Genomic DNA, 26,994 nt, shown 5'->3' on the forward strand with positions numbered 1-26,994 from the left:
AGATCGTATGATTGCTTTTCTTACACTAATGGCTAGAAGATCTATACTATTGAACTGGAAAGAGGTTAATCCTCCCACTGTTTTCCAATGGTTTACCCAAACTATACTATGTTTAAATTTAGAGAAAATTAGAAACTCTGTCTATGAATCCCCTTCTAAGTTTGAATTAACCTGGTGACCATTTATTCAATATTTTCATTTGTGGTGAGTTGATCTGGCTCTGTTTTCTTTCTATGATTATGTATGATAATTGGGCTGTAAGATGAGATTGGAGTGATCGGCGTGGTTTAGCTATATCTGTAGGTTTTTTTTTAAGTTTTTTTAAAAGTTTTTTTAATTCAGATTTGTTTTTTCTTCTTTTTTGGAGATTTTTTTTTCTCTTTTTTCATATATTGTTATTAATTATATCTTTTTTTTAGAGATAGTTCACACCCTAAACTGATCGAAAAAAAAATTTTTATGATATATTTTTATTCTGTAATATTATTGTTTAATATCTCTGTATTAATTCATTACTTACTATGTATTTTTTATATCTCTTTGAACTGTACGTGTTTATAAATTATAATAATAATAAAAAGATTGAAAAAGAAAGTTCTAAATGGATGACATAGAAAATTTAATTTCTCTTTTTAATAAGTTTTCAGGATCAATATAATTCATAAACAAAAATGGTTTAACTGATGAACTGTCCTTACCAGATCTAGCAGATTCAAAGTAATGTTGGACCATTGGACTATGATTCAACTTTCAGCTAATCAAGTCTTCAGAAGAAATGAATGCAAGAAATATATCATAAGTTGGACTTCTTATTAGCTTTTAAAATAAGTATTTTAAGTAAAAAAAATGAATTTCTCAAACATTAAAATTGAAGTGAAAGAAAGTTGCAGTCAGTTTATACAGACAAAGAGATAGATCTGAAGAGAACTTTTTTAAAAATCACAAAAAATAGTTGGTCTGGGTAGATTAATATTGCATGATATTTTACTGATTCACTCTCATTTATTTATCAAGATGATTTCTTAATGACTAGATTGGTGGACCATACCAAATTGTACCTCATTCTGTTTATTATAAAGCACCGTCCGAGGCTGTAACATTATTAAATGTTAAATGTTACATTATTAAATGTTCAAAAGGGAATCTGATATTGAATGTTTGAGTATGGGCGAACTTTGTTTCAGTGTAGGATAAAAATATTCACTTCTTTCAAGAGAACTGTGTAATAATTCTTTTAGTTAAAAATCTGTCTGCAATATTTAATTTAGAATATCTCTTTTAAGTGCTTACACTAATAAAAGCTGAATCTATATTTAATGAATCTGCATTTATTTCACCACACAAATGAATGGGATTTAATTTATAATTGATGTTCAAGCAGCAAAACTGTTCTCCATTTTGAACCATCTTAACAGCCAACACCACTATGTAGTACTAAGTTCACGAGAAAGGACATGGCTTTAGAAGTGATTTATTTAAGGAGGTGAAAATAGATCTCCTGTAAACAATGTTTAATACACGAAATACCCAGGGCAACAGTAAAATGAAATGCATCACCACTGTCCAAATAACATAAATAAATTGCAAGGTCTATCCAAAAGCAGAAATCAAACACATGTTTTCTGGTCTCAGAGCACTGTCTTATGCCGAAAAAAATTACCCAAAGGAGATAATGATCAACATTTCAACTGAGAGTCATTTCTCCTATCCCCACACCAACACCTTCCCTGGACTAAGGTTCTTTTCTGGTGACAAATGCCATTTCTCTCCTGTCACAGTCAGTTATAAAAAGTTACAGAAAAAACTAATAGCATCATCTATTTCTTCCAGAGCTAACTCTGTGACCACAATGAAAATGAAATCTGGTATAAATCCAGCAGGTTATCATTATTAAGCACTTGCAAAGACCGGAACCACTTAGATTTATTAAAACAGATTATTTTTCAAAACCTTCTGCCCATTTTTAGCAAAAGGTGGCAATTCCCAACAATTTTATCAGACTGCTGAACGCTTGAGAGAAGTCTTCGATAATCCGACCTACAAATCTTCCATCATGTTCTGCGGAGGCTTAGATGGGACAGAGTTTGTTAAGTGCATCTGGGAGGGCTTCTTGAAGCAGCATTTAGATAGTCCAGGCAGGAAGGTGCCCTACAAGTTTTGGTTCTGGAAAATGAGCCTCATCAGATGATTGAAGTCTCAGTGAGAGAGAATTTTGGGAATAGGGATCACATTTCAAGATAGTTATGAACAAGGATAAATGCTGAATTGGGGGAGAGAAAATTATGATATTATTTGACAGGAGCTTGGGAAGTTCATTGGGAGCAGCTCTTATCGGGCAAGTCCACAGCGAGTTGCTTGAAAGCCAGCTGAAGAGAGTTTGGGACTACCACCCATTTTAATTCTCCATCCCATTCCATTGCCGACATATCTGTCCATGATTTCATGTACAGCCACACTGAGTCCAGTGTAAATTGGAGGAACAACACCTCATCTCCCTCCAACCGGATGGCATCAATATTGACTTCTCTAGCTTTCATTAAACCCCACCAACTTGCTTCTCCCATTGTCTCTCCATTCCCTGTCTCCTTTCACGCAGACATGATAAATTCTAATTAGTCCTTTATCACATCTAATTAACACCTTTTGTTGGTCTGGATTCCTCCCCCATTGGTTGAATTCTGAGACTTTCTGATATATCCTGCTTCTGCCTTTTAATTGAAGAAGGGCTCAGACCCAAAACATTGGCAACATATCTTTGTCTCCTATAGATACTGAATGGACCGGCTGAGTTCCTCCAGCATTTCGGTGTTTTGACTACAATCACAGCATCTGCAGCCCTATCACACTTTTTCTCAATAGTTCAGGAATGAGATGTTCAAGTAAGGAGGAAGGACAGGGATGACAAGGTAAGAGAACCTTGATGGTGAGAGAGGTTGTGAATTTAGTCAAAAAGAGGAAGTCCATACGAAGATTAAAAGTGAACCCTTGGCCATTTTATATTACATCAAAAACAAGTGGATGAAGAGGAAGAGGTGATGGCCATGCAAGGACAAAGGAGGAAATATGTGGTTGGAGTCAGTGGAAATGGGAGCTTTGCATCAGTATTCTCCAAGGAGAGGTACATGGAAGATAGACAGAGAGCATCATGTGGATAATGTTGATGCATCAGGGCACTTTGAGATCAAGAAAGGTGGAGCTAGGTCTTTAGAAGAGCATGAAGGTGGATAAGTTCCAATAGTTGATATACCAGGGTTAGGAAATAAGAGTAAAACATTAGCTTCTGCCCTTGACAGTAAAACAAAATTCTATTATTTTACCATCTTCAGGGCACGTCAGGAGAAGAATGGATCCACTTGCATGAATCAAAGATCCTGGGAAAACTCAAGTCAGTGCAATTGAACTCTTTCCAGTTATACCATGGCCAAATATCTCAACCTCAGTGCATCAAAGCTATTCATGGGGACGTCCCAGGTGCCAAATGCCATCGCTATTTCTTCTTTTCATCACATTTTAGAAGTGGGGACGCTTGCTGATTATTGAACACAATTTTGTTTCATTTCCAACTGACAAGATAATGAAGAAAGACTATGAGTTTCTGGAAAAAAAATTAGAATGTGGCTTCACAGGTGACAAGTAAATTTCGAACTCCAGAATCTGAGGCAATAAACTAAGTCCAATCGATGCTGCTAATCCGTCGATAGCTATACAGTCATCAAATCTTGTTTCATCAATGTCTTAAGGGTCACATTTGAAGGACTAGCTACATAAATACACAGGTCAGAAACTGCTATCCTCCTGATTTCCTACAGTCTTTGCACCATCTTCAAGGAACGTCAGGAGTGTGATGGATCATTCTCCACTTGTCTGGATGAGTGCAGCTCCAACAACTTGAAGTGATTCGACACCAATGAGCCCAGTGGACAGACGCCCTTCCACCGGGCTAAGCACAAATTCATGTCTCCGTCAGTAACGTAGGAAGATTGGTGTGCACATCTAGATGATGAAATGCAGCACCATGCCAAATTTTCTGTGATAGTAGCTATCAAACCCAGTGACAGCCATGAGCAAGGAGGCCAAATGGGAGCATCATCAGCTTCAGGTTTCCTTCATATTACAAATCATGCCTCCTCGGACATTACTGTTCTTTTATTGCTCGACTGTGATCATCTGAAAGCCTCGTCAATTTACTCTGTGGAAGTACCTAGAATATTCGGCCAGGGTATTTTCTGGCTACAAATAAGAAGTACACTGTGGTTTAAGACTTTGTTAGCAATCCTGGCTTTACTAACAATGCCCATATCTCATGGATCAGAGAGAGAAAAAAACAAGCATTTGTCAATTTTAACAAATATTAATGTGACAATTTGAAGTGTTTTAGTGGACTGTAACATTAATGTTCGATTGAATTTAGCATATATTTCATCAGGCGTTACCTGACAGCTTGTTGGTTGGTTCCTGCCGTATTGCAAATGAGCAGAAACACTTGCCCAGTTAATCCATGCTGAATGGCCTCCATTGGATTTCCTTCAAAGCTGTTGGAAGCAGTCTTGGACAAAGATACACTTGAGTTCTGATTGTGGCCTATAACGCAGAAGGGCAAAACAAATAAGATTATTTGGCTTTAATATCATTTTAATTTCATTCTCCAAAAAAAAGTTAAATAACATTCCTGAAGAATCAACTTTATCTTTTCAAATCTGTATGTTTCGTCAAAATAAAAACCTTAATGTTTTGAGAATAATTATAAATAAAGATTGCAATTCACCCAACCTTGATTAACTTAACCAGTGAGATCCAACTCTGCTCACACGATAACCAATTGTTCCTGGAAGGACTCTTTACCTTTAAAATCCATGTGATTTTTGTGTGAGGAAGAACTTCCCAATATCATTTCTAAATTATATATTAACAGTTTCAACTACTTTCTCCTTGCCTAATTCATTATGCATTAACATGCATCATCTATTCTTGCATATTTCTAATTAATAGCCTTTTACATGCTGCTTTTTTGTGGCCTTGTATTTTCTTGTAGTGTGTTAAATGGGAAGAGGGAATGCAAGGACATTTATCAAATGCAAGCGGCAGAGTCTTAATGTAATTTGGCGTCGTGTTTGGCACAGGCATTGTGGGCTGAAGAACCTGCTCCTGTGCTGCTCTAAGTTCTATCAACAAACCCAGACTTGGGATTGACGACCGGGCACTGTCTGAAGAAAGTTTGCGATGTCTGTTCAGATCTGCTTGAAACCTTGGATGTAATTTAAATCTGGAATCTGGTTTCAGAGGTGGGGGGAGGGGGGTGGGTGTGGAATGTCCTAAAATGATCTTTGGCATATCATTTCAAAGGGTGTAGAGACCTCTTGTTTTAGGTGTACTCAAATTCCCAGGTCAATGTCTTTCGATGAGATGTTAAACTACCTCTCTATGGTAGAATATAGAAATTCAACTGGTTAAGTTAAACACCAAGACTTCCTCAATGATATCCCTCACTTATCATTGCTGAACAATTGCAGATCATCTTCATATTGCAGTTGGTGGGACCCCACTGTGCAGAAATTGTCAGCATTTCCTACATTAGAGCACTGATCATACTTCAATTCTATAGTATTCATTTTCGAAAGGGATGTGGGACACCATAAAAACGCAAGGGATTTTTAAAATGTCTGCAGTAAATTCCACTAGCCATTATTCAATCCACTCGCATTCCTTCTTTTATTTAATTGCTCATTGACTGGTCCTTTGAACTTCATTTCCTCTTCTAGTTTGGTAGTGCCTGAATTTCTGATCATTTCTATTGATAGAATGTCTGAAAAGTGACCAAAATGATGTGTTTACAGCACTACTGACAACCTGTCCTTACGGTAAATTTCCTGGTTTCAGCTCTTTGACTGGTGTCACATCAACAACCTTGCGCTCAATGTTAGTAAAACCAAGGAGATGATTGTGAACTTCCGGAGGAAGTCAGGGGAACACGACCCAGTCCTCATCGAGGGCTCAGTAGTGGAGAGGGTCAAGAACTTCAAATTCCTGGGTGTCAACATCTCCGAGGATCTGTCCTGGAGTCTCTACGTTGATCACAAAGAAGACTCGCCAGCAGCTATACTTTGTGAGGTGTTTGAGAGGATTCAGTACACCACTGAAGAATCTTGAAGACTTCTTCAGGTGTACAGTGGAGAGCCTTCTGGCTGGTTGCATCACTACCTGGTATGGAGGCACCAAATCTCAGGACAAGAAAACACTCCAGAGGGTTGTTAACTTGACTTACGACATCACAGGCACCAGACTTCACTCCATCAAGGACATCTACATGAGGTAGTGTCTTAAAAATGCAGCCTCTATCCTCAAAGATACCCACCACCCAGCCCATGCCCTCTTCACTCTGCTACCATCAAGAAAAAGGTACAGGAGACAAAAGATGAGCACTCAGCGGCACAAGGACAGCTTCTTCCCCGGTGCCATCAGATTCCCGAATAATCAATGAACCAAATGCACTGTCTTACTTTCATTTTCATTTTTTTATATTATTGTTGTAAGATGGTTTATAATATGAATGTTTGCATTTTGATGCTGCCACAAAACACTGAATTTCACGACTTGTTCATCACAATAAATTCTGATTCTAAATCCTGGCACTGACTTTCAATTTCTCTTGGTTCGGATCAAAACCTGAGTGACTTAACTCCCCATTAAACAACAGCAAGGATGGCAGGCATAATAAATGCCACCACATACACCACTCATAGTTTGGAATGATGCCAAAGAAACTATAAAATCTGCAATTGACAGCTCAAATATTGCACCAGCTTTGATCCCACAAGAATTGCTGGCTCTCTCCCAAATAAAGAGTTTAATTCCTGCTTTCCTGAAAGGTTAATGTCGTGGAGCTACACTTTAAATAGAATCTGTATTCTCTCATGCACTAAGGATGCGCTATTTAGATGAATCGTGGAACACTGAAGATTAGCACCACAGAGTCTTATTTAATCAGATATCTTTTAATCAATGAAAAGAAAGAACTCTTCTATCCAGTTCTAGAAATCAAGATACACTGTCTGGTGTTTGTTTGCTTGTTAAACGGGAATTTTTAATTGTCCACAATTAACTAGTGCAGCTCATTTTCTGTTATTGACAGTAGCACTTCACAGGTACTGAACGATCAGAAAACAAACTTAAATCCAATGCTTGCACTTCTGAGCACAGTTCCAAGTTTGAAGGTGAACTAGAGACAGAAATTTCAGAGGGGATCTCATGAAAGTCTTTGGCAAGGTCCCATGTCTTAGGCTGGTCCAAAAGGTCGGATCACATGGGATCCAGGGTGAGTTAAACAATAAGATAAAGAATTGGCTTGATGATAGGAGACAGGGTAGTCGTAGAAGGTTGTTATTCACAGTCCTACAACTAGTGTTGTGCCACAGAGATTAGTGCTGGGTCACTGTTCTTTGTTATCCCCTTTTGCGTGGTGAGTACGTTTGCTGGTGATGCCAACATTGGTGAGATAGTGGATAGGTGAAGAGGCTTATCCAAGATTACAAAATGATCTAGATCAGTGGTCCTCAACCTTTTTTCTCCCCACTCACATACCACCTTAAGTACTTCCTTACTAACCACAGAGCACCTATGGCATAGGATAGGCCCGGTGTGGTTAGCACAACGCTGTTACAGCTCCAGCAATCGGGACCAGGGTTCAAGTCCTTTACCATCTGCAAGGAGTTTATTTGTTCTCCCCAGGTCTGCCTGGGTTCCTCCCACCATTCAAAACCTACCAGGGGTTGTAGGTTAATTGGGTGTAATTGGGTAACACAAGCTTATAGGCCTAAAGATCTTGTGGCTGGAAAGAGTGGAGAAAACATTCACGAGAATGTTATCAGGACCAGTAGGCTTGATTTATAAGGAGAAGCTTAATAATCTGGGACATTTCTCTTTGGAATGTATGAGGCTAAGGTTGGGGGAGGGGAAGAGGGGTAAAGCATTAGATAGGTTTATAAAATCATGAGCGACATCCATAAAGTGACTGTCATATCGTTTTTCCCATGGTAGGGGAATCTAAAACTAGAGGGCAGAGATCAAGTTGAAAGAAGAAAGATTTTAAAGGGACTATAGGATACCGTCTTTGTATAGAGTGTGCTGGTTATTTGGAACAAGCTGCCATAGGAAGTGGTCGAGGAAGGAACAAGTGTAATATGTGAATGACATTTGGACAGGTACATGTAGAAGAAAAGCTCAGAGGGAAATTCAGGCAACCCGCTTAGTCTGCATGAACCAGCTGACTGAATGGCCTGGTTCCTTCCTGATCCACTGCTGTGGTTTCCGACTCTGTAGAGACCTCTCCCAGGCTTCTCCTCCTCACACTCTGGAACCCTGCAGCAACCAGCTGCTTCATCTGAGTTCACAAGCCTTGACCTCTGGACTGCCGAACAAGGGTGCTGACATCTTGGCCAAGCACATTGTTGTTAAAACCACCACTGGACCCATTCTACAGGCTACTTAAACATGGGTGGAATGGCTGACCGATGGGACCCCTTGGAGGAGAGCCGAAAGACCATGTCCCCTCTCCCCCCAGCTCCCCCTAGGTCTGCACAGCAGCTGCGTTTTAAAATAGGCATGATATTGGCATTTTAACTCATTTAATTTAGCAATCATGATTTTCACCTCAAGGGAAGCCATTTCATCTACGTTTGCCTGCAAACATATTTATTGTTTATAAACACAACAAAATTTGCCCAAGGTCATTTGAGAAGTACATCCAAATTTTAAAATGCCAGCATGAACATTATTTTTCAGCAGTAAACAAGGTTTGATGATCGACAGCATCAATTCTGCAGAACTTCTGATGGATAGTCGGTATTCTCATTGTGGCTATTCCTCCTAGTCGAGCATGATGGCCTTCGTTCCATTGATCCACAGAGCGAAAATGCTTGTGCATGCAGTTGTTTAATGTGTACTTAATGTTGCATTCCAAGAAGCACATGATACTTCTCAAATCAACCAACTAATTCCAATGGCATGGAAACCTCGACGATCGGAGCTGACGGATTTGTTGCAGCCTTCGTCCACCTTCACAGCCGTTGAGTTTGAAGCAACTTCGCCTGCCTATTCCACTGTTTGTCAGGGACCTCACCCTTGACCTTACCACCATGGGTGACACGAGCAGGAGCACAGCTCCAGACAACACCACTCTTGGGATCACAGGACCACACAAGCTTCTCCACCACGGCACGGTGACAATCCACGGAGAAGCAGGTATTTCCAAAGCTCTTAAAACTTGATGAACATCAAGAGATGGAGAAATTGGTGGGAGCGTGGGGAAGAATAAAATGAGATGGGCGTAGATGAGTGCTTTTTGATCAGTGGGATGAAGGGCCTGGTTCTGTGACTCTTTCATGAGTCCGGTCCTAGGATTGTTACCCACACAGGAATTTGGATTCAACGTAATTAGTGGTCTGCTGAGAAAGGTGTCTTTTCAAATCCAACTGTTGGATTTCTAGATATCTTCTGTGTGGAGGGAATGAGGCAGAACTCTTCAGGGCAGAGGCTCAACAAAGCGGTCTTTGATTCTAACTGGAGACTCAATTCCAAACTATTTGAATGTTACTGTATTATTTATGGTGACTCTATTACTGGAAATGTTTAATTTAGAGTTTAGTTTGAAATATATAGTATGGCATGATGATGGTTTCTGTCTGTTCCATCCCTCAAAAGGGAAGTTAAATCAGCCATGCCCATCACTTATTTAATGCATGAATCCAACAGTAATATTTCACTGCTCACGGGACTCAAGGCATTGCACATGGTAAATCGTGCTTTATACACATGGACATGTGCACAGGCCATAGCTCCATACTGGCTTCAGTTAGGGAAATCTCTCTGCCAGACTCCATGGCAGGGAATTAAAGGTCATGATCATCCCTTTATCAATCCACAAGACCCTAAGAGTGGCAGTGAAGATCACTGGAGTCTCTCTACCCCCATTGACGTGATCTACTGGGATCATTGTCTAAAGAGTGCATGCAAATTCATTGAGGACCACTTCCACCCTGCTCACAGCATCTTTCAGCTGCTCCCACTGGGGAAGAATCAGGAGTATCAGAGCCAGTGCCACCAGGCTGAGGAACAGCTTCTTCCCACGGGCAATGAGAATGGTGAACAACCAAAAGAATTTCTCACACTAATCATCCAAGACACTCAAATGTACAAAACAATATTTATTTGTATAGATAAATTACTATACTTGACCTGTATATGTACTGCTTGATGTGTCTTTATGTCTGTCTGCATGTTTTGGACCGAGGACCAGAGAACACTGTTTCATCGGGTGGTATTTATACATCAGATGACAATAAACTTACCTTTAATTACTCTGAAGAAGGCCCCACATGTCTGATTAAGGCTGCCTCTTAATGTGGCCCACTCTGTTCAAAGGCCCTCCATTTGCATCCAGAACATATTTTCTACCATAAAATGCAAAATGCATCAAATAGCCATTTCTAATCATGTTTTTGAGTGAATTTATTGTGTTTCCAGGGCCAAGCTAATCCATATAATACAAAACACAGTGAGTTTGGATGAAGCCCAACCAGAAATAGATCTCTATTTAAAATATTGCGGGATCTGAATCTGTTGTGAACTTGCATCCAATCAGATAGAAGTTGATTAATCTGCGCAGTTGAAATGGCGCAATTCCATTTTTAAAAATTCTTGATCTGATAAAAATAAAGGTGTTTGTTCCCCCATACCATTCATTTCTTTCATCTGCAGAGATGCTGCACAGTGGTTCCATGGAGTGGACTCAATGGTTCTTCCATTGACTAGAACTCGCATAATGCCTGCAGTCATCACCGCCCGTCCGCCGACCTTCTCCCTGACTTCTCAATTTTCCTTTTCCTGCTCAGTTCCCTTCCCTTTCTCCACACATTTCTTCCACCTCGTTTCACTCACCTCAATGGCTGTATCACAATCTCCAACAGCATGTGGGTGCGACCTCAGACACTTACTGCTGTTTGAGAACATGCAACTCAAGTTTTAATGCTCAAAAAGGAAAATAAACCAGGATCACTATTTCAGAAAGGGAGAATATTCCAACTTTGTGATTCTTTGGGTGATTTCCAGTTACATCCATTGAGCACAACAAAATGGATGAAATCCAATGTTTGGGCAAAACATTCTCACATTTTGGATTTAAATTCAAACTTTAAAGTGTCTAAGATATCCAAATGCCATTTTTCAAACCTCCCCATTCCCCCCAACTCCTGCAATTTCTACTCTATTTCCCTCTTGTCTCTTTTCTCATTCTGCTGTTTCAGAAGTTTATGTTCTGCTTGGGCTATGACTGATCTTGTTGTTGTGTTCTGGAGGCCCTTTCACCTTGTCACACTTGTCAATCCAAAATATAAGGCGGCGGCTTCCTTTTGTTGAGTTCTGGGCATTAGTCGCAAATAAACATTGATATAGTTCCATCTTCAACAATTGGAAGCTCATGTTACTTCTAGCTTCAATCAATCTTCAGAATTTTCATCAAAAATGGAATTAATTCAGAAAATGTCTACAGGGACATAAGGGTTTGGGAAGTTAGACGAAGGCCACATAATAAAGTGCAGTTGTGTGTGTGAGAAATTCAGAGTGTGACGTGATGGATTCGTGCTGGCTTTTCATTCAATCTATGTATGTTTAAGATATATAAAAATTTAAAATGAAATTCATCGGTTTCTTTAAAACCAATAATAAATGGACATACAATCATGGCATTCTAAGTTTCAATCTTGAAATGCAGATATTTTGTTTTTAGCGAATAACTACTGGCACCTTTGTGAGAAATTTCCCTTGGATACTGAATTCATTCCTCAATAATGACATGCCATTCTTAATTTCTAATCCTTTCACTGATATGGTTTGCTGTCTGATTCAATATACGAGTCCTATTAGAGTGATTTAAACAAAGCATCATCTTCTGCCAATGGATCCCCATTGATGTCTCTGAACTTTATAAAGAATCCTTATTTTTTTTCTCCTCTTACATAAGCAATTGTTTGCTCCGTTCTTCATGCGACCTTTTTTTGTTTCATCTTTGCAGGAATTTCTCAGATCAGAATCAGAAGCCTAAATGTTTCATCACTAATTTGGGGAAGTTGGCTAAGGATTCCACCATGTTCTCTTCCACTCACAACTGCCATGAAATGCACACAACAAATAAAATACAAGATAACATTCAGGCACAGCTAATGAGTGACATCTTAGGGATGCCAAAAAATAATCATCTCCAACAAGGGTGATTTTGACCAAGTGCTTGTGAAAACGATGAGTAAACAAGGGTACTTGAAGGTCGGCATGGACAGAGTGGTCCAAAGGACCTGTTAGTGGATTGTCTATCGACTGTATCTAACCCTTGACGTGCAATAACAATACCATCAAGTCCCTGGCATATGCCAAGAAAATGAAATAGATCAGTTATAAAAATACTGTGGCTCCACCACACATCAGAGGTTGGGGATCCTGCAACATATGTCTTATATTCTGATATCTCAAAGTCCTCCACAGGGTAATAAAGACAAAGGTTTGCATGGTGATAAAATACTGTTGAATTTTCTCGATGACAGCTGCTCAAGAAGTTCCCAGCCAAGTTAAAGACAATCGGATTGATTAACATTCCATACACCATCTCCTCACTAATTACTCAATCCATCCACTGGTGCACTGCCATTAAATATCAACCCTATGTCCTCAGGTCTTCCTGAAGTGGGATTTTGACCACTCTCCAAGTCATTCAACCACTTCTTGCCTGTCACTGGAGCTTAATTCTAGAACTAACCTTGTAATCAAGAAAATCAAGGGAGCACGATTTTGTGTTACGAAGCAGTACTGAGGTAAGCCATAACCTTACTGAATGGTACAAGGAGCTGCATGGTCAACCTCTAACTCCCACCCAAAAGCATTGTGGGAGTCCCTTTTTTCCAGTTATTGGAACCAAAATTATTTTTAATATTACAGGTATTTTTTTTTACTTAGTAATTTATATGCTTTTTTTAATTTTCCTTCTTGGATTGATGATTGTGAGAATAGTTCTTTGTTACACTAATCCAGACAGTCACAGTAATATTACAGAGACTGGATGCCAAGATTCCCTTTGAATTGAAGGTCAATAGCAGCAGATGTTGGAAAAGATGAAGCTCGCACCACTGATCACTGGATCTGGCAACAGCTTTCATTGCAGTCAATGAGTGTGGATAGAATCAGAGGATAGATTTCAAGGATATCGTATTTGTTACCAAGTCTTGTAATACATTATGTTTACGCAAAAAAAATCAACCTCAGTTTTACTATTTCAGAGAGCACTAAAACATAGTGCATTTGCAATTAATAAAGAGATAAGTGTTTTCTAAGAAATCTTCCAAGTTGTGTCACTATATCTGTGGGTAATTTCTCCTGGCAATATCTTGTGTTAGTACTCAAGGTAATTAAAATCTACCCCTTCCCACTTCTGTATCAAACACTTCCTTCTCATATCTGACCTTGAAAAGTAATTTAACATGTCGGTTACTATAAAGTTTTGAGGTGTAGACTTCATAAAATTTATGAATCAATTTGATAAAATCAGCATTGCTCAGTATGTCACTTTGTATGTTTAAAAGCATTTGCTGGAATGCATTCAGAGTTCATAATATGGCTTCTCTCCTTTGGAGATACCAATAGATTTGGTGGCTTGTTTGCAAAACACCTCCATTTCAACTGCAAGTTGGCCATAGCTTTAATATTCAAACCCACTCCATCCCTGATCTTTCCATCTTCTGCCTCTTGCAGTTTTCACCAAAAACCCAATGCAAGTTGAAGGAATAGCGCATCATCCTCCTATTAAACACTTTGGAGCCCTATTTTTCTGATGGTCTGTGTTCCTCTCCCTCCTTCCCTTCTCTCCCTGCCTTTTTATTTTTGGCTCATACCTCTCAGGCCCAAAATGTGTGTTATAGATCTTTACCCCTACGAACACTGTAAGACCAGTTGAGCTCCTCCAGCATTTTTGTTGGCCATGCAATCACCGCCGTCTGCAGACTTTCATGTTTCAAATCCTTTAAATAGATCTCTTTATGGGCCAGAGAAGACAAATATCTCTTTGTTATCAATTACAAAATCATTTAAAAAGTACTTACACTCTTTATTACCAAACTTAACTTTCTCAGCTGAATTTAACAGGCAATTAATGTCCAAATCCAGCCAGTCCTTTTAAATAAGGGCAAGGTTGAGAACAGTATTCTGTTTGTGTAAAGCTAATGATGGAATGGAAAATATCATTCTGTTATGGACTAATTGATTTGAAGTCCACCGATACTGCAACATCCCAAGACTTCCCATCCAATTAGAAGCTGAAAACAACAGCAAACTGGAGATTCTGTTCCAACTTTTAATTTTGTATGTTTTGATGAAGTCCATCCATTCCCTTAAGGCAAGTAAAACACCTGAATCAATTAATTTCCAGCTGAATTGTACTTGGCTCGGTAGGACGAGATCAGTCCAGCTGAAAATATATCAAAATCCATGATGAACAATAAATGAAATGATCCAAAACTACTGACCCATTGATGATTGATCTGCGGCATCCAACACCCACTGATACCAATTCTACACCAATCTCATCTTATTCTCCCCACGTTCCCATCAAATCCCCACGATTTTACCAGCCATCTACACACAATTAATCCATTAACCCATCAATCCTTGGGAAGAAACTGGGGGAAATCTACACAGTCATACGGGGAAGGTGGAAACCCCACACAGTCCCAGAATCTGTTGTATCACGTTTAAAAGCACAGCACGCTTTACTATGGTTTTAATGGACACCTGCTTAACTTATTTACTAGCTGTGAACCATAAAAATGTTACAGTAAAATGGCAGCTGGATACTTTTTATTGTCAAGTCCAATGTTTACGCTCTAAATTAGTTAAAGCTGAGAGCTTCTCGTGCCTAGAATCTGAAAATCTTGTTCTGTGTTGGTTATACGTATGGGGTTTGTAGGTCAATTGGGTGTAATCGGATAGCACAGGCTCCTGGCCTGGAAAGGCCTGTTACCATGCTGTCTAAATTTTTAAAAAATTATATCAGAAAAATAATTTATTCAATTTGCACCAGTTAGTGTGGTTTTTGGAAAGCAATGCCAAACATTAAACAGCTTGCATTGGACCCAAGAACTTGCATAAGTTGGGGTGGAAGTTTGGTGCTTACTGGTTTGCAGTTGTACAGCAATGCATGAGTCAGCTCGCTCCCAACTTTTGTGGCTGTGCATTCCAGAAAGGAGCTGGAAGCAGATAGTGGGTCTGCTTTGACCTCTGCCCTCCTTTGAACTCACCACTGATGAAGCACAGACTTGCTGAGCTGAAGAACCAGATACAAATAGGCTGCTGGTCTCAACTGGACAGTTAAGTACAGATAATTTAATCTTCATGCATTCCATCAACTTCTCACGTTTAAACTTGCAATGAGGAACTATTTATTTTCTAAGCTTCACAACAAAGGGACAAAGTCATTTTAACTAAATTTGCTAATTTTACATTATTTAATTATACTGGACAACACTTCTTTTCAAAGAGTTTGCTTCCTAAAAGGAAATTGGGGATTATGATAGACACCTTGCTAAACAAAAAGATCATTTCAAATTTGCTGTATCACATAGGAGAAACTTTTATTGAATTTAGCATGTTTAATCACATAATGATGCTGACATGCTGAGTTAGTTCAACTGACCTAAAAATGTTTTGCAGCTGTTTTTTGGTTTGTATTCAGCATCTGATGCCTCTCAGGTCAGTGTCTAATAGTTGACCAGCATTGATGAATTCAGTTGCTTTTCTATGGTCACAATATCCTGGTGAAACCTTTCTCCATGTTCATCACTGACTGCACTAAGATCAGCAGAGAAGTCCAAGTGTGATGGCAGAAAATGAATTTTCAATGAAATGTTACACTTCATGATTTTATATGCTTTAAGCATGTTAAAAAAATGCCAGAAAATCACAAAAATAGGTTATGGCAAACAAGTTCCCGATAGAAAAATTTTAAGTTGACTTTTGTGATCAGTATCCAAAATCCATATAATACACCCAAAAGCATTCAGGAAGCAAAATTTTGTTATCCAGTGCTATTGTTGAATAATTTTGAACATGGAAATAAGGACATCAAAGTCCAAGTAAGTTGGAATCCCAGTCATAAAATATTCAGTCACAGGAACTCTATTCATGATGTCGAATGGTCCTATGTTTTATTGTGCAGTCAAGCATGCAAACTTCTTCCAAACTTAATGGCAAGTGAGCTTACCGTAATATTGCTGGTAACATTCTTATTTTTTGTTGTTGCTGGGTTAAAAAGCTCAGAGAATAAGTGGTTCCTAATTGGACAATAGCTTGGAAATGAAAGGGTTTCAGTGAACGGAATAAAATTCAAAGTGCAGAAGAACCCATCGTCACTGACATTTATGTTCTTGAAATACCATAAGCTTAAATGTCGTCAAACATAATTTTTTTCTTCAAAGAGATCCAACTGATAATCTTCAACTACTGTTCTTAAAATTCCCATTAAAGCTTAAACAAATACATAAATTAACTTCGAAAATGGGCACAGAAAACTTAAAGAACAAAGATAAGGGTGAGGCATTTCATTTTGATAAGAAAAACGAGGTTGAAAAAGATGGTTGCATTTTATTCGGTAAATAACTTCAATAAAACATTCTGGAACTGCCAATAAATAAGCTATTGAAAGCAGTGCTATGTCTTTAAAACAGCCTCTGCAGAAGCAAACAAGCGTTCAAGGTTATTTCCAAGAGAGGCCATGATCTCCACATTTGCTCTCTTCCAGAACAACTGGAACACTAGTTCTACCCATGCTCCTCTCTGTAGCTTTGCAGATTTTTTCTCACCATATACAGTACTATATGTATACAATTCCCTGTTAGGAGGTCAAAATGAAATTTGCCTTCACCACCTATCTCAGGATAGAATATTCCGACTCCAACTGCACAAATAGCATCAGAAGAAAATCCTGAGGATCGCTTTTGTTTTGTGCAAGTGAAACTCAGTTCTTCGACCCCTCCCCCAATTATAACAGCCTCTCACAATCCACTCCATCAGACTCCTGATCGTTATAGACTCTGATACACCTTTTCTTCAAAGAATAGAATAAAAAAATTGCTGGAGGAACTCAACGGATCTCACAGCATCTATAGGAGCTAAAGATATATGACTGACGTTTCGGGCCTGAGCCCTTCTTTAAGGTATACACAAAAAGTAGGCAGACTGAAACACTAAAGTCTGCAGACACTGAGCTCGTAGTTAAAAAAAACAGAAGTGTTAGAGGAACTCAGCTGGCCAATGTTTTGGGCTTGAGCGCTTTTTGCCTGCTATATGCTTATACCTTGAAAAAGGGCTCAGGCCCGAAATGTCAGTAATATATCTTTACCTCCTTATTGACATTGCGACACCAGCCGAGTTCCTCCAGCATTCTTGCGTTTTTACTACAAGCACAGTGCCTGCAGACTTCCGAGTGTCAAAGGACAGAATCACCATTTCTTCAATCCATGCCTCTAACTGTAGTACCTTATACTAAAGAAGAAAACTGAAGCCAGAAATTCTTTAATATTGATCCCCAATTACATATATAATAAAATTGAAGGCAATCAGAAATATAAGCCCCTACTTTCAGCAATGGGAGCCATCTCCTACGTGGGTGGAAATGGTAACCATGAGTTCAAAGAATGTGGAGTACTATGAATGAGAACAGATAAGTCCTACAAATTCAGGATAAAACAGATGAAGCAACAACATGAAATAATTCCAAATCGCAATAAGCCGGCTCACTAGGAAGCTGTCACTCATGAACAACAGTCAATCACACACACAAATATTCAATTTCAGGAGATCATTATGAAAATGCAGTTCAAGGACTTCTCTGAGATGGATATTTAAGATCCTGCTAATCATAACACAAAACAATTGGTGTAATCCAGAAGATTTGAGATTTTAGGTCTACATTTTCAGTGACGTTGATTTATTATGACAGACTGTCAAAATGCAGCATATCTATGTTCCTACTTTGCAAAATCTTATTTTTCTTTACATTAAATCAACATAAAACATGACCATAATCTTGTTAATAATATTATAGGAGGGTACTTAAGGTATGAATTATTTTCCCAGTGACAGAAAGAGGAGTTTGTAGAAAGTTAGTTCAGTAATATCATAAAATATGTACATAATTTTTGTACTAAATAGCAAATTCAAGGTTAGATGGCGTTTTTGGGAAAATTCCAAATAAACATTCAGATATTTTGGGAATTCGCTGTCATAAGATGGAAGGATTCTATTCACCAAGCCAATTCCTTGCAAATTATACGGACAGAAGAGATGGCAGAGGCTGGAATCTGGAACAAAAAGCAAAATGCTGGAGGAGCCTGGCAAGACAGGCAGCATTTGTGGAGGCAGAGTGATCATCGATGTTTGAGGTCAAGACCTTGTATCAGGTCTCCAAAACGTCTCCAACCGATTCTAAATTAAACCCATTGTAATATTGCTACTTTACAGTGTAGCGGAAGCAATTGGTCTGTTGTTTAACTTCAGCACCTTAGCGTGGGAAGAAAAAGCCAATCATCTATGACCCAATTAATATTTATATTTTCCTTTCTCAGATTTCAGATTTATCACATACAACTCTGAGATTCCTTTTTCCTGCAGGTGCGGCAGAATTACCATTAATTGATAGTGCAAAAATAAACAGTACACAGCACATACATGTAAACAAATAAAGAACTGTAAACAGATAACAAATGTAAACCAACTGACTGTGCAATACAGAGAGAACAAAAAGAAAATCAATCACGTGCACAAGTAAATGTCCTTAAATGAGTCCCTGATTGAGTTTGTTGAAAAGGTGGAGGGGCAGCAGCTATTCCTGAACTTGGTGGTGTGAGTCTTGTGGCATCTAAGCCTCTTTCCTGATATGGCAGCAGCAAGAACAGAGCGTGTGCTGGGTGGTGTGGGTCTTTGATAATTGCTGCTCCCCTCTGATGCAGCGCTCCCTGTTGATGTACTCAATAGTGGGGAGGGTTTTGCCTGTGATATCCTGGGCTACGTCCACTACCTTTTGGAGGGCTTAGCACTCAGGAGCATTGGTATTCCCGTACCAGACTGTGATGCAGCCGGTCAGCACACTTTCCACCACACCTCTGTAGAAATTTTCCAGGGTTTCTTGTGTCATACCAAACCTCCGTAAACTCCTGAGGAAGTAGAGGCATGGAGAGAGGAGTCACGTGATGGAGTAGTGGCCGGACGGTGAACTCCAGCCCTCTCCAGAAAAGTCGGGAAAAACAAGAGAAAATACAAAGGCACAGAAATACAAGTTAAAGAAAAGTGAATATAAAGGTGGAAAGAAGATGGAGACAAAAGGAGAAAAATCAAAATCAACAGAAAGAAGAGAGGAAGAGAAGACAACGGAGGAAAAAGGTGAAGGCCTTACCTGTCCGAAGAGGCCCGCTGTGGAGAGAAGACCCCACTACCTCAGGTCGGTAGAAAGAGAACTACAACAATGGCTCACAGAGCCGAGTAAAAGTGCGCAACCGCGCATGCGCGACTCCTCGCGCATGCGCGATGCGCATACAAAAAAACACACCGACGGGAGGGGGGACCAGCTGGGGAGTCGATCTCCACAGCCGGCAACGACAGCTGCAGAACACCTGCAGCAAGAAGAGACCACAGAAGACAATAGAAACAAGAAAGAAGAGGAGGAAAGGGCAGCAAAGAAACAACAGATGGTCAACCTAGAGGAAGAAGAAGAGGAAGAGGAAGAGTACAGGGAAATAGAAGAAGAAAAGATAGGCAAGGTAAAGGAGGTACTTGCTCTTGTTAGAGGATACATGGAGTCATTTAAAGAATGGCAAACACAGGAATTCAATGATTTAAGAAGAAGAATAAACAACACAGAAAAGAAAATAAATAAAATGGATATGACCTTAACAGAAATGGGGAAAAAAATGGACAAGATGGAAGAACGGGCAATAGCAGCAGAAATGGAGGTAGAAGACTTAAAAAAGAAATTGGAGGAATCTAATAAAAAAACTAAAGAGACACAAGAATTACTAGCCCAAAAAATAGATATAATGGAAAATTATAACAGAAGAAATAACATAAAGATAGTGGGCCTTAAGGAAGATGTAGAAGGCAAGAATATGAGGGAGTTTATAAAAGAATGGATCCCTAAGGCCCTAGGATGTCCAGAACTACAGCAAGAAATGGAAATAGAAAGGGCACATAGAGCATTGGCCCCTAAACCACAACCACAACAAAAACCAAGATCTATTGTAGTAAAATTCCTAAGATATACTACAAGAGAAAAGGTGCTGGAGAAGACAATGGAAAAAGTAAGAGAGGGCAACAAACCACTGGAGTATAAAGGGCAAAAAATCTTCATTTATCCAGATATAAGCTTTGAACTCCTAAAGAAGAGAAAAGAGTTCAATGCAGCAAAAGCGATTTTATGGAAGAAAGGATATAAATTTACACTGAAGCATCCTGCGGTATTGAAAATATTTATTCCAGGACAACAAAACAGACTATTCTCGGATCCAGAAGAAGCACGAAAATTTGCAGAACAATTACAAAAATAGACTGAGGGATGAAGACGGGTAATGAGAGCAAAAATTATCACGATTGATATGTATGTGGGTAAAGACAAAAATAGACTGAGGGATGAAGACGGGTAAGGAGGGTAAAAATGACCACGATTGATATGTATGCGGGTAAAGAGGTATAAGAGTGAATAGAGACAACGGGCATATGTGAAAGTATCTGTAATTAGAGGAAAACATAGAAAGTATAGACAAGAATTAATAAGGGAAGGTAATGGAATAGAGAGAATAAGGAGGGAACTAAAAGAGTGACCTTTGTGACATATAAAAAACGAAATCTTTTCTGGGGGGGGCTGGGTGGGGGGAAAAGAGCGGTCACTGCAAAATCAGTTGACGCTTGCGAGTGGATTCGCAAATCCAAATGGAGAGGGGAGATGTGGTTGTCCGACAAGGGATAAAGGGCAACTCAGGAGGGGAAGGGGAGATTGGGGATAAAGAAGATAGAAATAGGAGAATAAGGAAAATGTTGGATGTTGTAGGAATGTTGTCTAGTAAAGAGTTGAAAATAAGAAAACAGAAATGGAAAAGGAGGAAAGGTAATGATGGAAAAACGGAAAGAGAAGATAAACAAAATATAAAATGGCTACGCTGAACTATATGACTCTAAATATTAATGGAATACATAACCAAATTAAAAGGAAGAAACTACTAAATTTACTGAAAAAGGAAAAAATAGATATAGCATTTGTCCAAGAAACACATTTAACTGAATTGGAGCACAAGAAATTAAAGAGAGATTGGGTAGGACATGTAACAGCAGCATCGTATAATTCAAAAGCAAGAGGAGTGGCTATATTAATTAGCAAAAATGTGCCATTTAAAATAGAAGAGGAAATAATAGATCCAGCAGGGAGATATGTTATGATAAAATGTCAGATATATTCAGAGCTTTGGAATCTACTTAATATATATTCACCTAACGAAGAAGATCAAAAGTTTATGCAAGATATCTTTTTGAAGGTAGCTAATACGCAAGGGAACATACTAATAGGAGGGGATTTCAATCTGAATTTGGATCCAAATATGGATAAAACGGGGAAAAAAATTAACAGGAAGAACAAAGTAACCAAATTTATAAATAAATCAATGCAAGAAATGAAACTTGTGGACATATGGAGGAAACAAAACCCAAAAGAAAAGGAATACTCATACTACTCGACTAGACATAAAACATACTCAAGGATAGACCTATTCCTGTTATCAGCCCACATACAAGGGAGAGTTAGGAAAACAGAATATAAAGCTAGACTATTATCGGACCACTCACCCCTGTTATTGGCAATAGAGCTAGAAGACATCCCTCCAAGAATGTATAGATGGAGATTAAACCCCATGCTACTTAAAAGACAGGATTTTAGAGAATTTATTGAAAAACAATTAAAAATGTACTTTGAAGTAAATACGGAATCAGTGGAAGATAAGTTTATACTATGGGACGCAATGAAAGCATTCATTAGAGGGCAAATAATAAGTTATGCAACCAAGATGAAGAAGGACTATAATCAGGAAACAGAGCAGTTGGAAAGGGAAATAATAAACATAGAAAAAAAATTAGCAATAAAGGAAGATACAACCAAAAGAAGAGAATTGGCGGATAAAAAAATAAAATATGAAACATTACAAACATATAAGGTGGAGAAGAATATAATGAAGACAAAACAGAAATATTATGAACTAGGGGAAAAAACACACAAAATCCTAGCATGGCAGCTTAAGACAGAGCAAACTAAGAAAATGGTATTGGCAACAAGGAAAAAAGACAAACAAATTACATATAATCCAAAAGAAATTAAGGAAAACTTCAGAGAATTCTATGAACAATTATACCGAACCGAAAACGAAGGGAAAGAAGGGAAAATAGATGAATTTTTGACTAAAATTGAACTACCAAAACTACAAATAGAGGAACAAAATAAATTAACAGAACCATTTGGAACAGTAGAAATACAAGAGATAATAAAAAATTTACCAAATAATAAGACACCAGGAGAGGATGGACTCCCAATAGAATTCTACAAAACATTTAAAGACCTAATAATACCGCCCCTCCTGGATGTAATCAACCAGATTGATGAGACACAAAACTTACCAGATTCATGTAAAACAGCAATAATTACAGTGATACTAAAACAAGGGAAAGATCCACTCTCACCAGCGTCATATAGACCAATATCTTTGCTAAACACAGATTATAAGATAATAGCTAAACTATTAGCGAACAGATTAGCAGAACAGGTACCGAAAATGGTAAATTTAGACCAAACTGGATTTATCAAAAAAAGACGCACAACAGACAATATTTGTAAATTTATTAACTTAATTCATGCAGTAGAAGGAAATAAAGCACCGGCAGTAGCAGTTGCTTTAGACGCAGAGAAGGCCTTCGACAGAGTAGAATGGAATTACTTGTTCAAAGTATTGCAAAAATTCAGTTTACCGGAGAAGTATATTAATTGGATTAAAGCATTATATAAGGGACCGTTAGCGAAAGTGACAGTAAATGGACATGTATCAAAGCAATTTAACTTAAGCAGGTCAACGCGGCAGGGATGCCCACTATCACCATTATTGTTTGCGCTAGCTATAGAACCACTAGCAGAATCGATAAGAAGAGATAATAATATAAAAGGAATAAAAATAAAAGACAGGGAATATAAAATCAGTCTGTTTGCGGATGATGTGATAGTGTACTTAACAGAACCAGAACTATCAATAAAAGAACTATATAAGAAATTGAAGGAATATGGAGAAGTGTCGGGATACAAGATAAACGTAAATAAAAGTGAAGCAATGCCTATGAATAACGCGGATTTCTCAAAATTTAAGGAGGAATCCCCATTCAGATGGCAAACGCAGGCAATAAGATACCTAGGTGTGCAAATAAACAAAAATCTAGGCCAATTATATAAACTCAATTACAATCCACTAATGAAAAAATTACAGGACGATTTAGAGCATTGGAAAGAGCTACCACTAACACTGATAGGAAGGATAAACTGTATTAAAATGAACATTTTTCCAAGGATACTATACTTATTTCAGGCATTGCCAATACAACTGACAGAAAAATTCTTCAAAGAGTTAAAGAAAATAATAAGGAGATTTTTATGGAGAGGGGGGAAACCGAGGATAGCACTAGACAAATTAACAGAATGGTATAAACAAGGAGGCTTACAATTGCCAAACTTCAAAAATTATTATAGAGCCGCACAATTAAGGTACCTATCAGATTTTTATCAAACAAGGGAAAAACCAGACTGGACGAGACTAGAATTAGATAAAATAGGGGAAAAGATACCTGAACACATATTATATAAATGGGACGAAAAATTGGTACAACATAGAACTTCTCCAGTATTACACCATCTCCTCAATATATGGAAGAAGATACATGTAGAAAGAAATAAAATAAATTACCAAATACCAAAACTAATATTGACGCAAAATAAGCTACTCCCTTTTACAATAGACAACCTTGCCTTTAGAAAATGGGAAAAAAAAGGGATTAAAAGAATAGAAAATTGTTTTTCAGGAAGTAGATTCTTATCCTTTGAACAAATGAGAGATAAGTACAATATAACGGGAGATACAGCGCTGGCATATTACCAACTGAGATCCTACTTGAAAGAGAAATTAGGAAGCAACTTGAGTTTACCAGAGGGAAGTAACCTTGAATATGTGATTACAGATACAATGTTAATCAAAAGATTTATAAAAAATATGTATATTAAACTGCAAGAAAAGGAAAATGAGGAAACAAATGGTAAAACTAAACAAAAATGGGAACAAGATTTAAATATAAAGATAAAAAAGGAAACATGGGAGAAGTTATGCTCTGGAACGATGAGAAATACAATAAATACGAGGCTGCGTATGATACAATATAATTGGTTACACAGACTATACATTACACCGCAAAAGTTAAATAAATGGGACCCAACAGTATCTGATAGATGTTTTCGATGTAAAAAAGAAAGGGGAACAACAATTCATGCAATCTGGACATGTGAGAGAGTAGAAAAATTTTGGGATGATCTCAATCAGATATTAAATAAAATAACAGAAAACAATATACCAAAGAATCCAGAGATCTTTCTCCTAAGTAACATAAAAAATAAAGAATTTGGAATTGACTTGGAGGATGCACAAAAAAGATTTGTTAAGATAGCCCTAGCTGTAGCAAAAAAATGTATTATGTCAACCTGGAAATTGGAAGATAATTTGAAAATACAACAATGGTATATAGAAATGAATAAATGTATTCCATTAGAAAAAATAACATATAGTTTAAGAAATAATATTGAAATATTCGAACAAGTATGGGAGCCTTACATTAAATACAATAGCGAAAACCTACCGGGAACAAACATTACCTAAGTTGATGGAAGGAGAAGAGAAGAAAAAAAATGGACTCAGTAGAATTTCTGGTGTATTTTTGTTGAATGACAACATTGTCTAACTGAATTAATGCAACCTAGATTGTATAACTAAAATGGATGAGAGGGGGGAGGGATGGGGGGGTGGCTTGGGAGGAGGGAGGGGGGAGGGAGAAAAAGTCACTGTAAATGTGTGGAAAAGAAAAAGTGTATATCATGGGTATTGTGATTTATGGTTTGAAAAATAAAAAATTAAAAAAAAAAAAAAAAGAAGGAAGTAGAGGCATTCACGTAATTTCTTCACAACGCCATTAGTGTGTTGGGTCCAGCAAAGATCCTCCAAGATGGTGACTCCCAAGAACTTAAATTTGCTCACCCTCTCCACCTCTGATCCCACAAAGATCACTGGATTGTACACCTCTGGCTTTCCTTTCCTGATGTCAACAATCAGGAAATCTCCACTTCACACATACCCCCATGGGATTAAGAGATACTTCTGTTGGTTGGTTTAGAATGGTGTGTGTAATTTTGGCACTTGATCAGTTCATAATATTGGAAATACCATTCTCCGCTTAGATCTAGGAACTGTATGAAACTATTCAATGCTATGCTGTTGATGTGTGGTCAACCTATCAACTACCCAGAAGGCCTTCTGTTCTTGGGCTTATGATTGCTACCAATGTCCAGTTTATAGAAGACATTTGCCACTAGCGTTACTGAAGCCTACAACACATTTCTATTGAGAAAGCGTAGCAATGGAATCAGAAGCAGTAGCTGACAGTTTTCACCTGTTTCTACCATCGCAGTCTATTGTCAAATTTGCCCTTCTGGATTATATGTTAACATTTTCTCCTCTCCACACATAATGATAAAACATTTTACAACTGTTCATCTGATCAAAGCTTTGAGATGACAGGAAAGGAATATGTTATTTTCCTCATCTTTTCTGAAAAATGTTGCTGATACACATTTCAGAAACATTAATCTCTTTTGTAAAATGATTTTCCTCAATCATGGTGGAAGCTTCATTCATGGAAGTCAACCTTCTGGCTCATCATAACCTTGTTTGGTTTTTTTTTTTGCTCGGTATACAACTCAAATGAACAAATCCATTTTCAGCACCTGTTACATGGTGTAAAAATTGGAAACAAATTCAATGAAAGTGGGATTGGGTCAGGTGATGCTTCAAGAGAGAAGCACGGGAGCACACTGACTGGCATATTTCTGTGCTGTCATTTTCAATAATTTCATCTGCTGGACACAGGTGGAACCAGGGAAATGGACCATGGGCACTTAAACTGCTGTTTTATTTTCTGATATTTGGATCACCACATGGCATCCTGATTATTTTATAACTGGTCAACTGTTTCTGACTTACCGAGACAGGTGAAGGATAAGCCATGCATTACATTATGGATCACGTGGTAACAGATAAAAGTACAATTGGTCATCGGTTGGTATAAATGGTATCAAAAAGTCCTTAGTGCCTAATGATAACACGAATAGAGGCGAGCTATGTAATTCTGTCATAATGGCTTTACTATAGGCACTTTTATTCTATACACTGCTTTCGTTCACATTGGTCTACAAGGTTCAGCAAAGCACCAATACAATGACCTAAAAAAATGAAAAAAAAAAGCAGAATTTGATATTCCTATTGAAACACAATAGGAATATACCAATAGAACAAATAATGTTTAGCTTCCTGAGTTTGTCGTTTTACATTACAATTGAGGTCACCAAGTGAATATTATTCAGCTGTTGGCATGCACGCATGACAAGAGTGAGCAATTGCTTTTGACAACAGTGGCCAGAGCATGGAAGGGCTGTTTAATAGATCAGTTGACATCCCAGCTGTGATAACAATATCCAGCCAATATCATGAGACATTTTTGATGCATTCAGAAAATAACCCAATGACTGCCATCAACAAGGACATCAAGCTGAACACTGTCACTATATATTCCTCG

General features: G+C 38.1%; 1 protein-coding gene across 4 annotated transcripts in view; it reads right to left on the reverse strand.

The window, feature by feature from the left end:
* Nucleotides 1-26,994, reverse strand: part of usp43a (ubiquitin specific peptidase 43a) — a 379,969-nt gene that overhangs the window by 74,064 nt on the left and 278,911 nt on the right. For all 4 annotated transcript variants that reach the window (XM_069929601.1, XM_069929603.1, XM_069929602.1 and 1 more), the window contains exon 7: nt 4,434-4,581. In XM_069929601.1, coding sequence (XP_069785702.1) covers nt 4,434-4,581 — 148 coding nt within the window. The remainder of the gene's footprint in view (nt 1-4,433; nt 4,582-26,994) is intronic.

This window comes from Narcine bancroftii, chromosome 3, assembly GCF_036971445.1.
Source record: "Narcine bancroftii isolate sNarBan1 chromosome 3, sNarBan1.hap1, whole genome shotgun sequence".
Lineage (NCBI taxonomy): Eukaryota > Metazoa > Chordata > Chondrichthyes > Torpediniformes > Narcinidae > Narcine > Narcine bancroftii.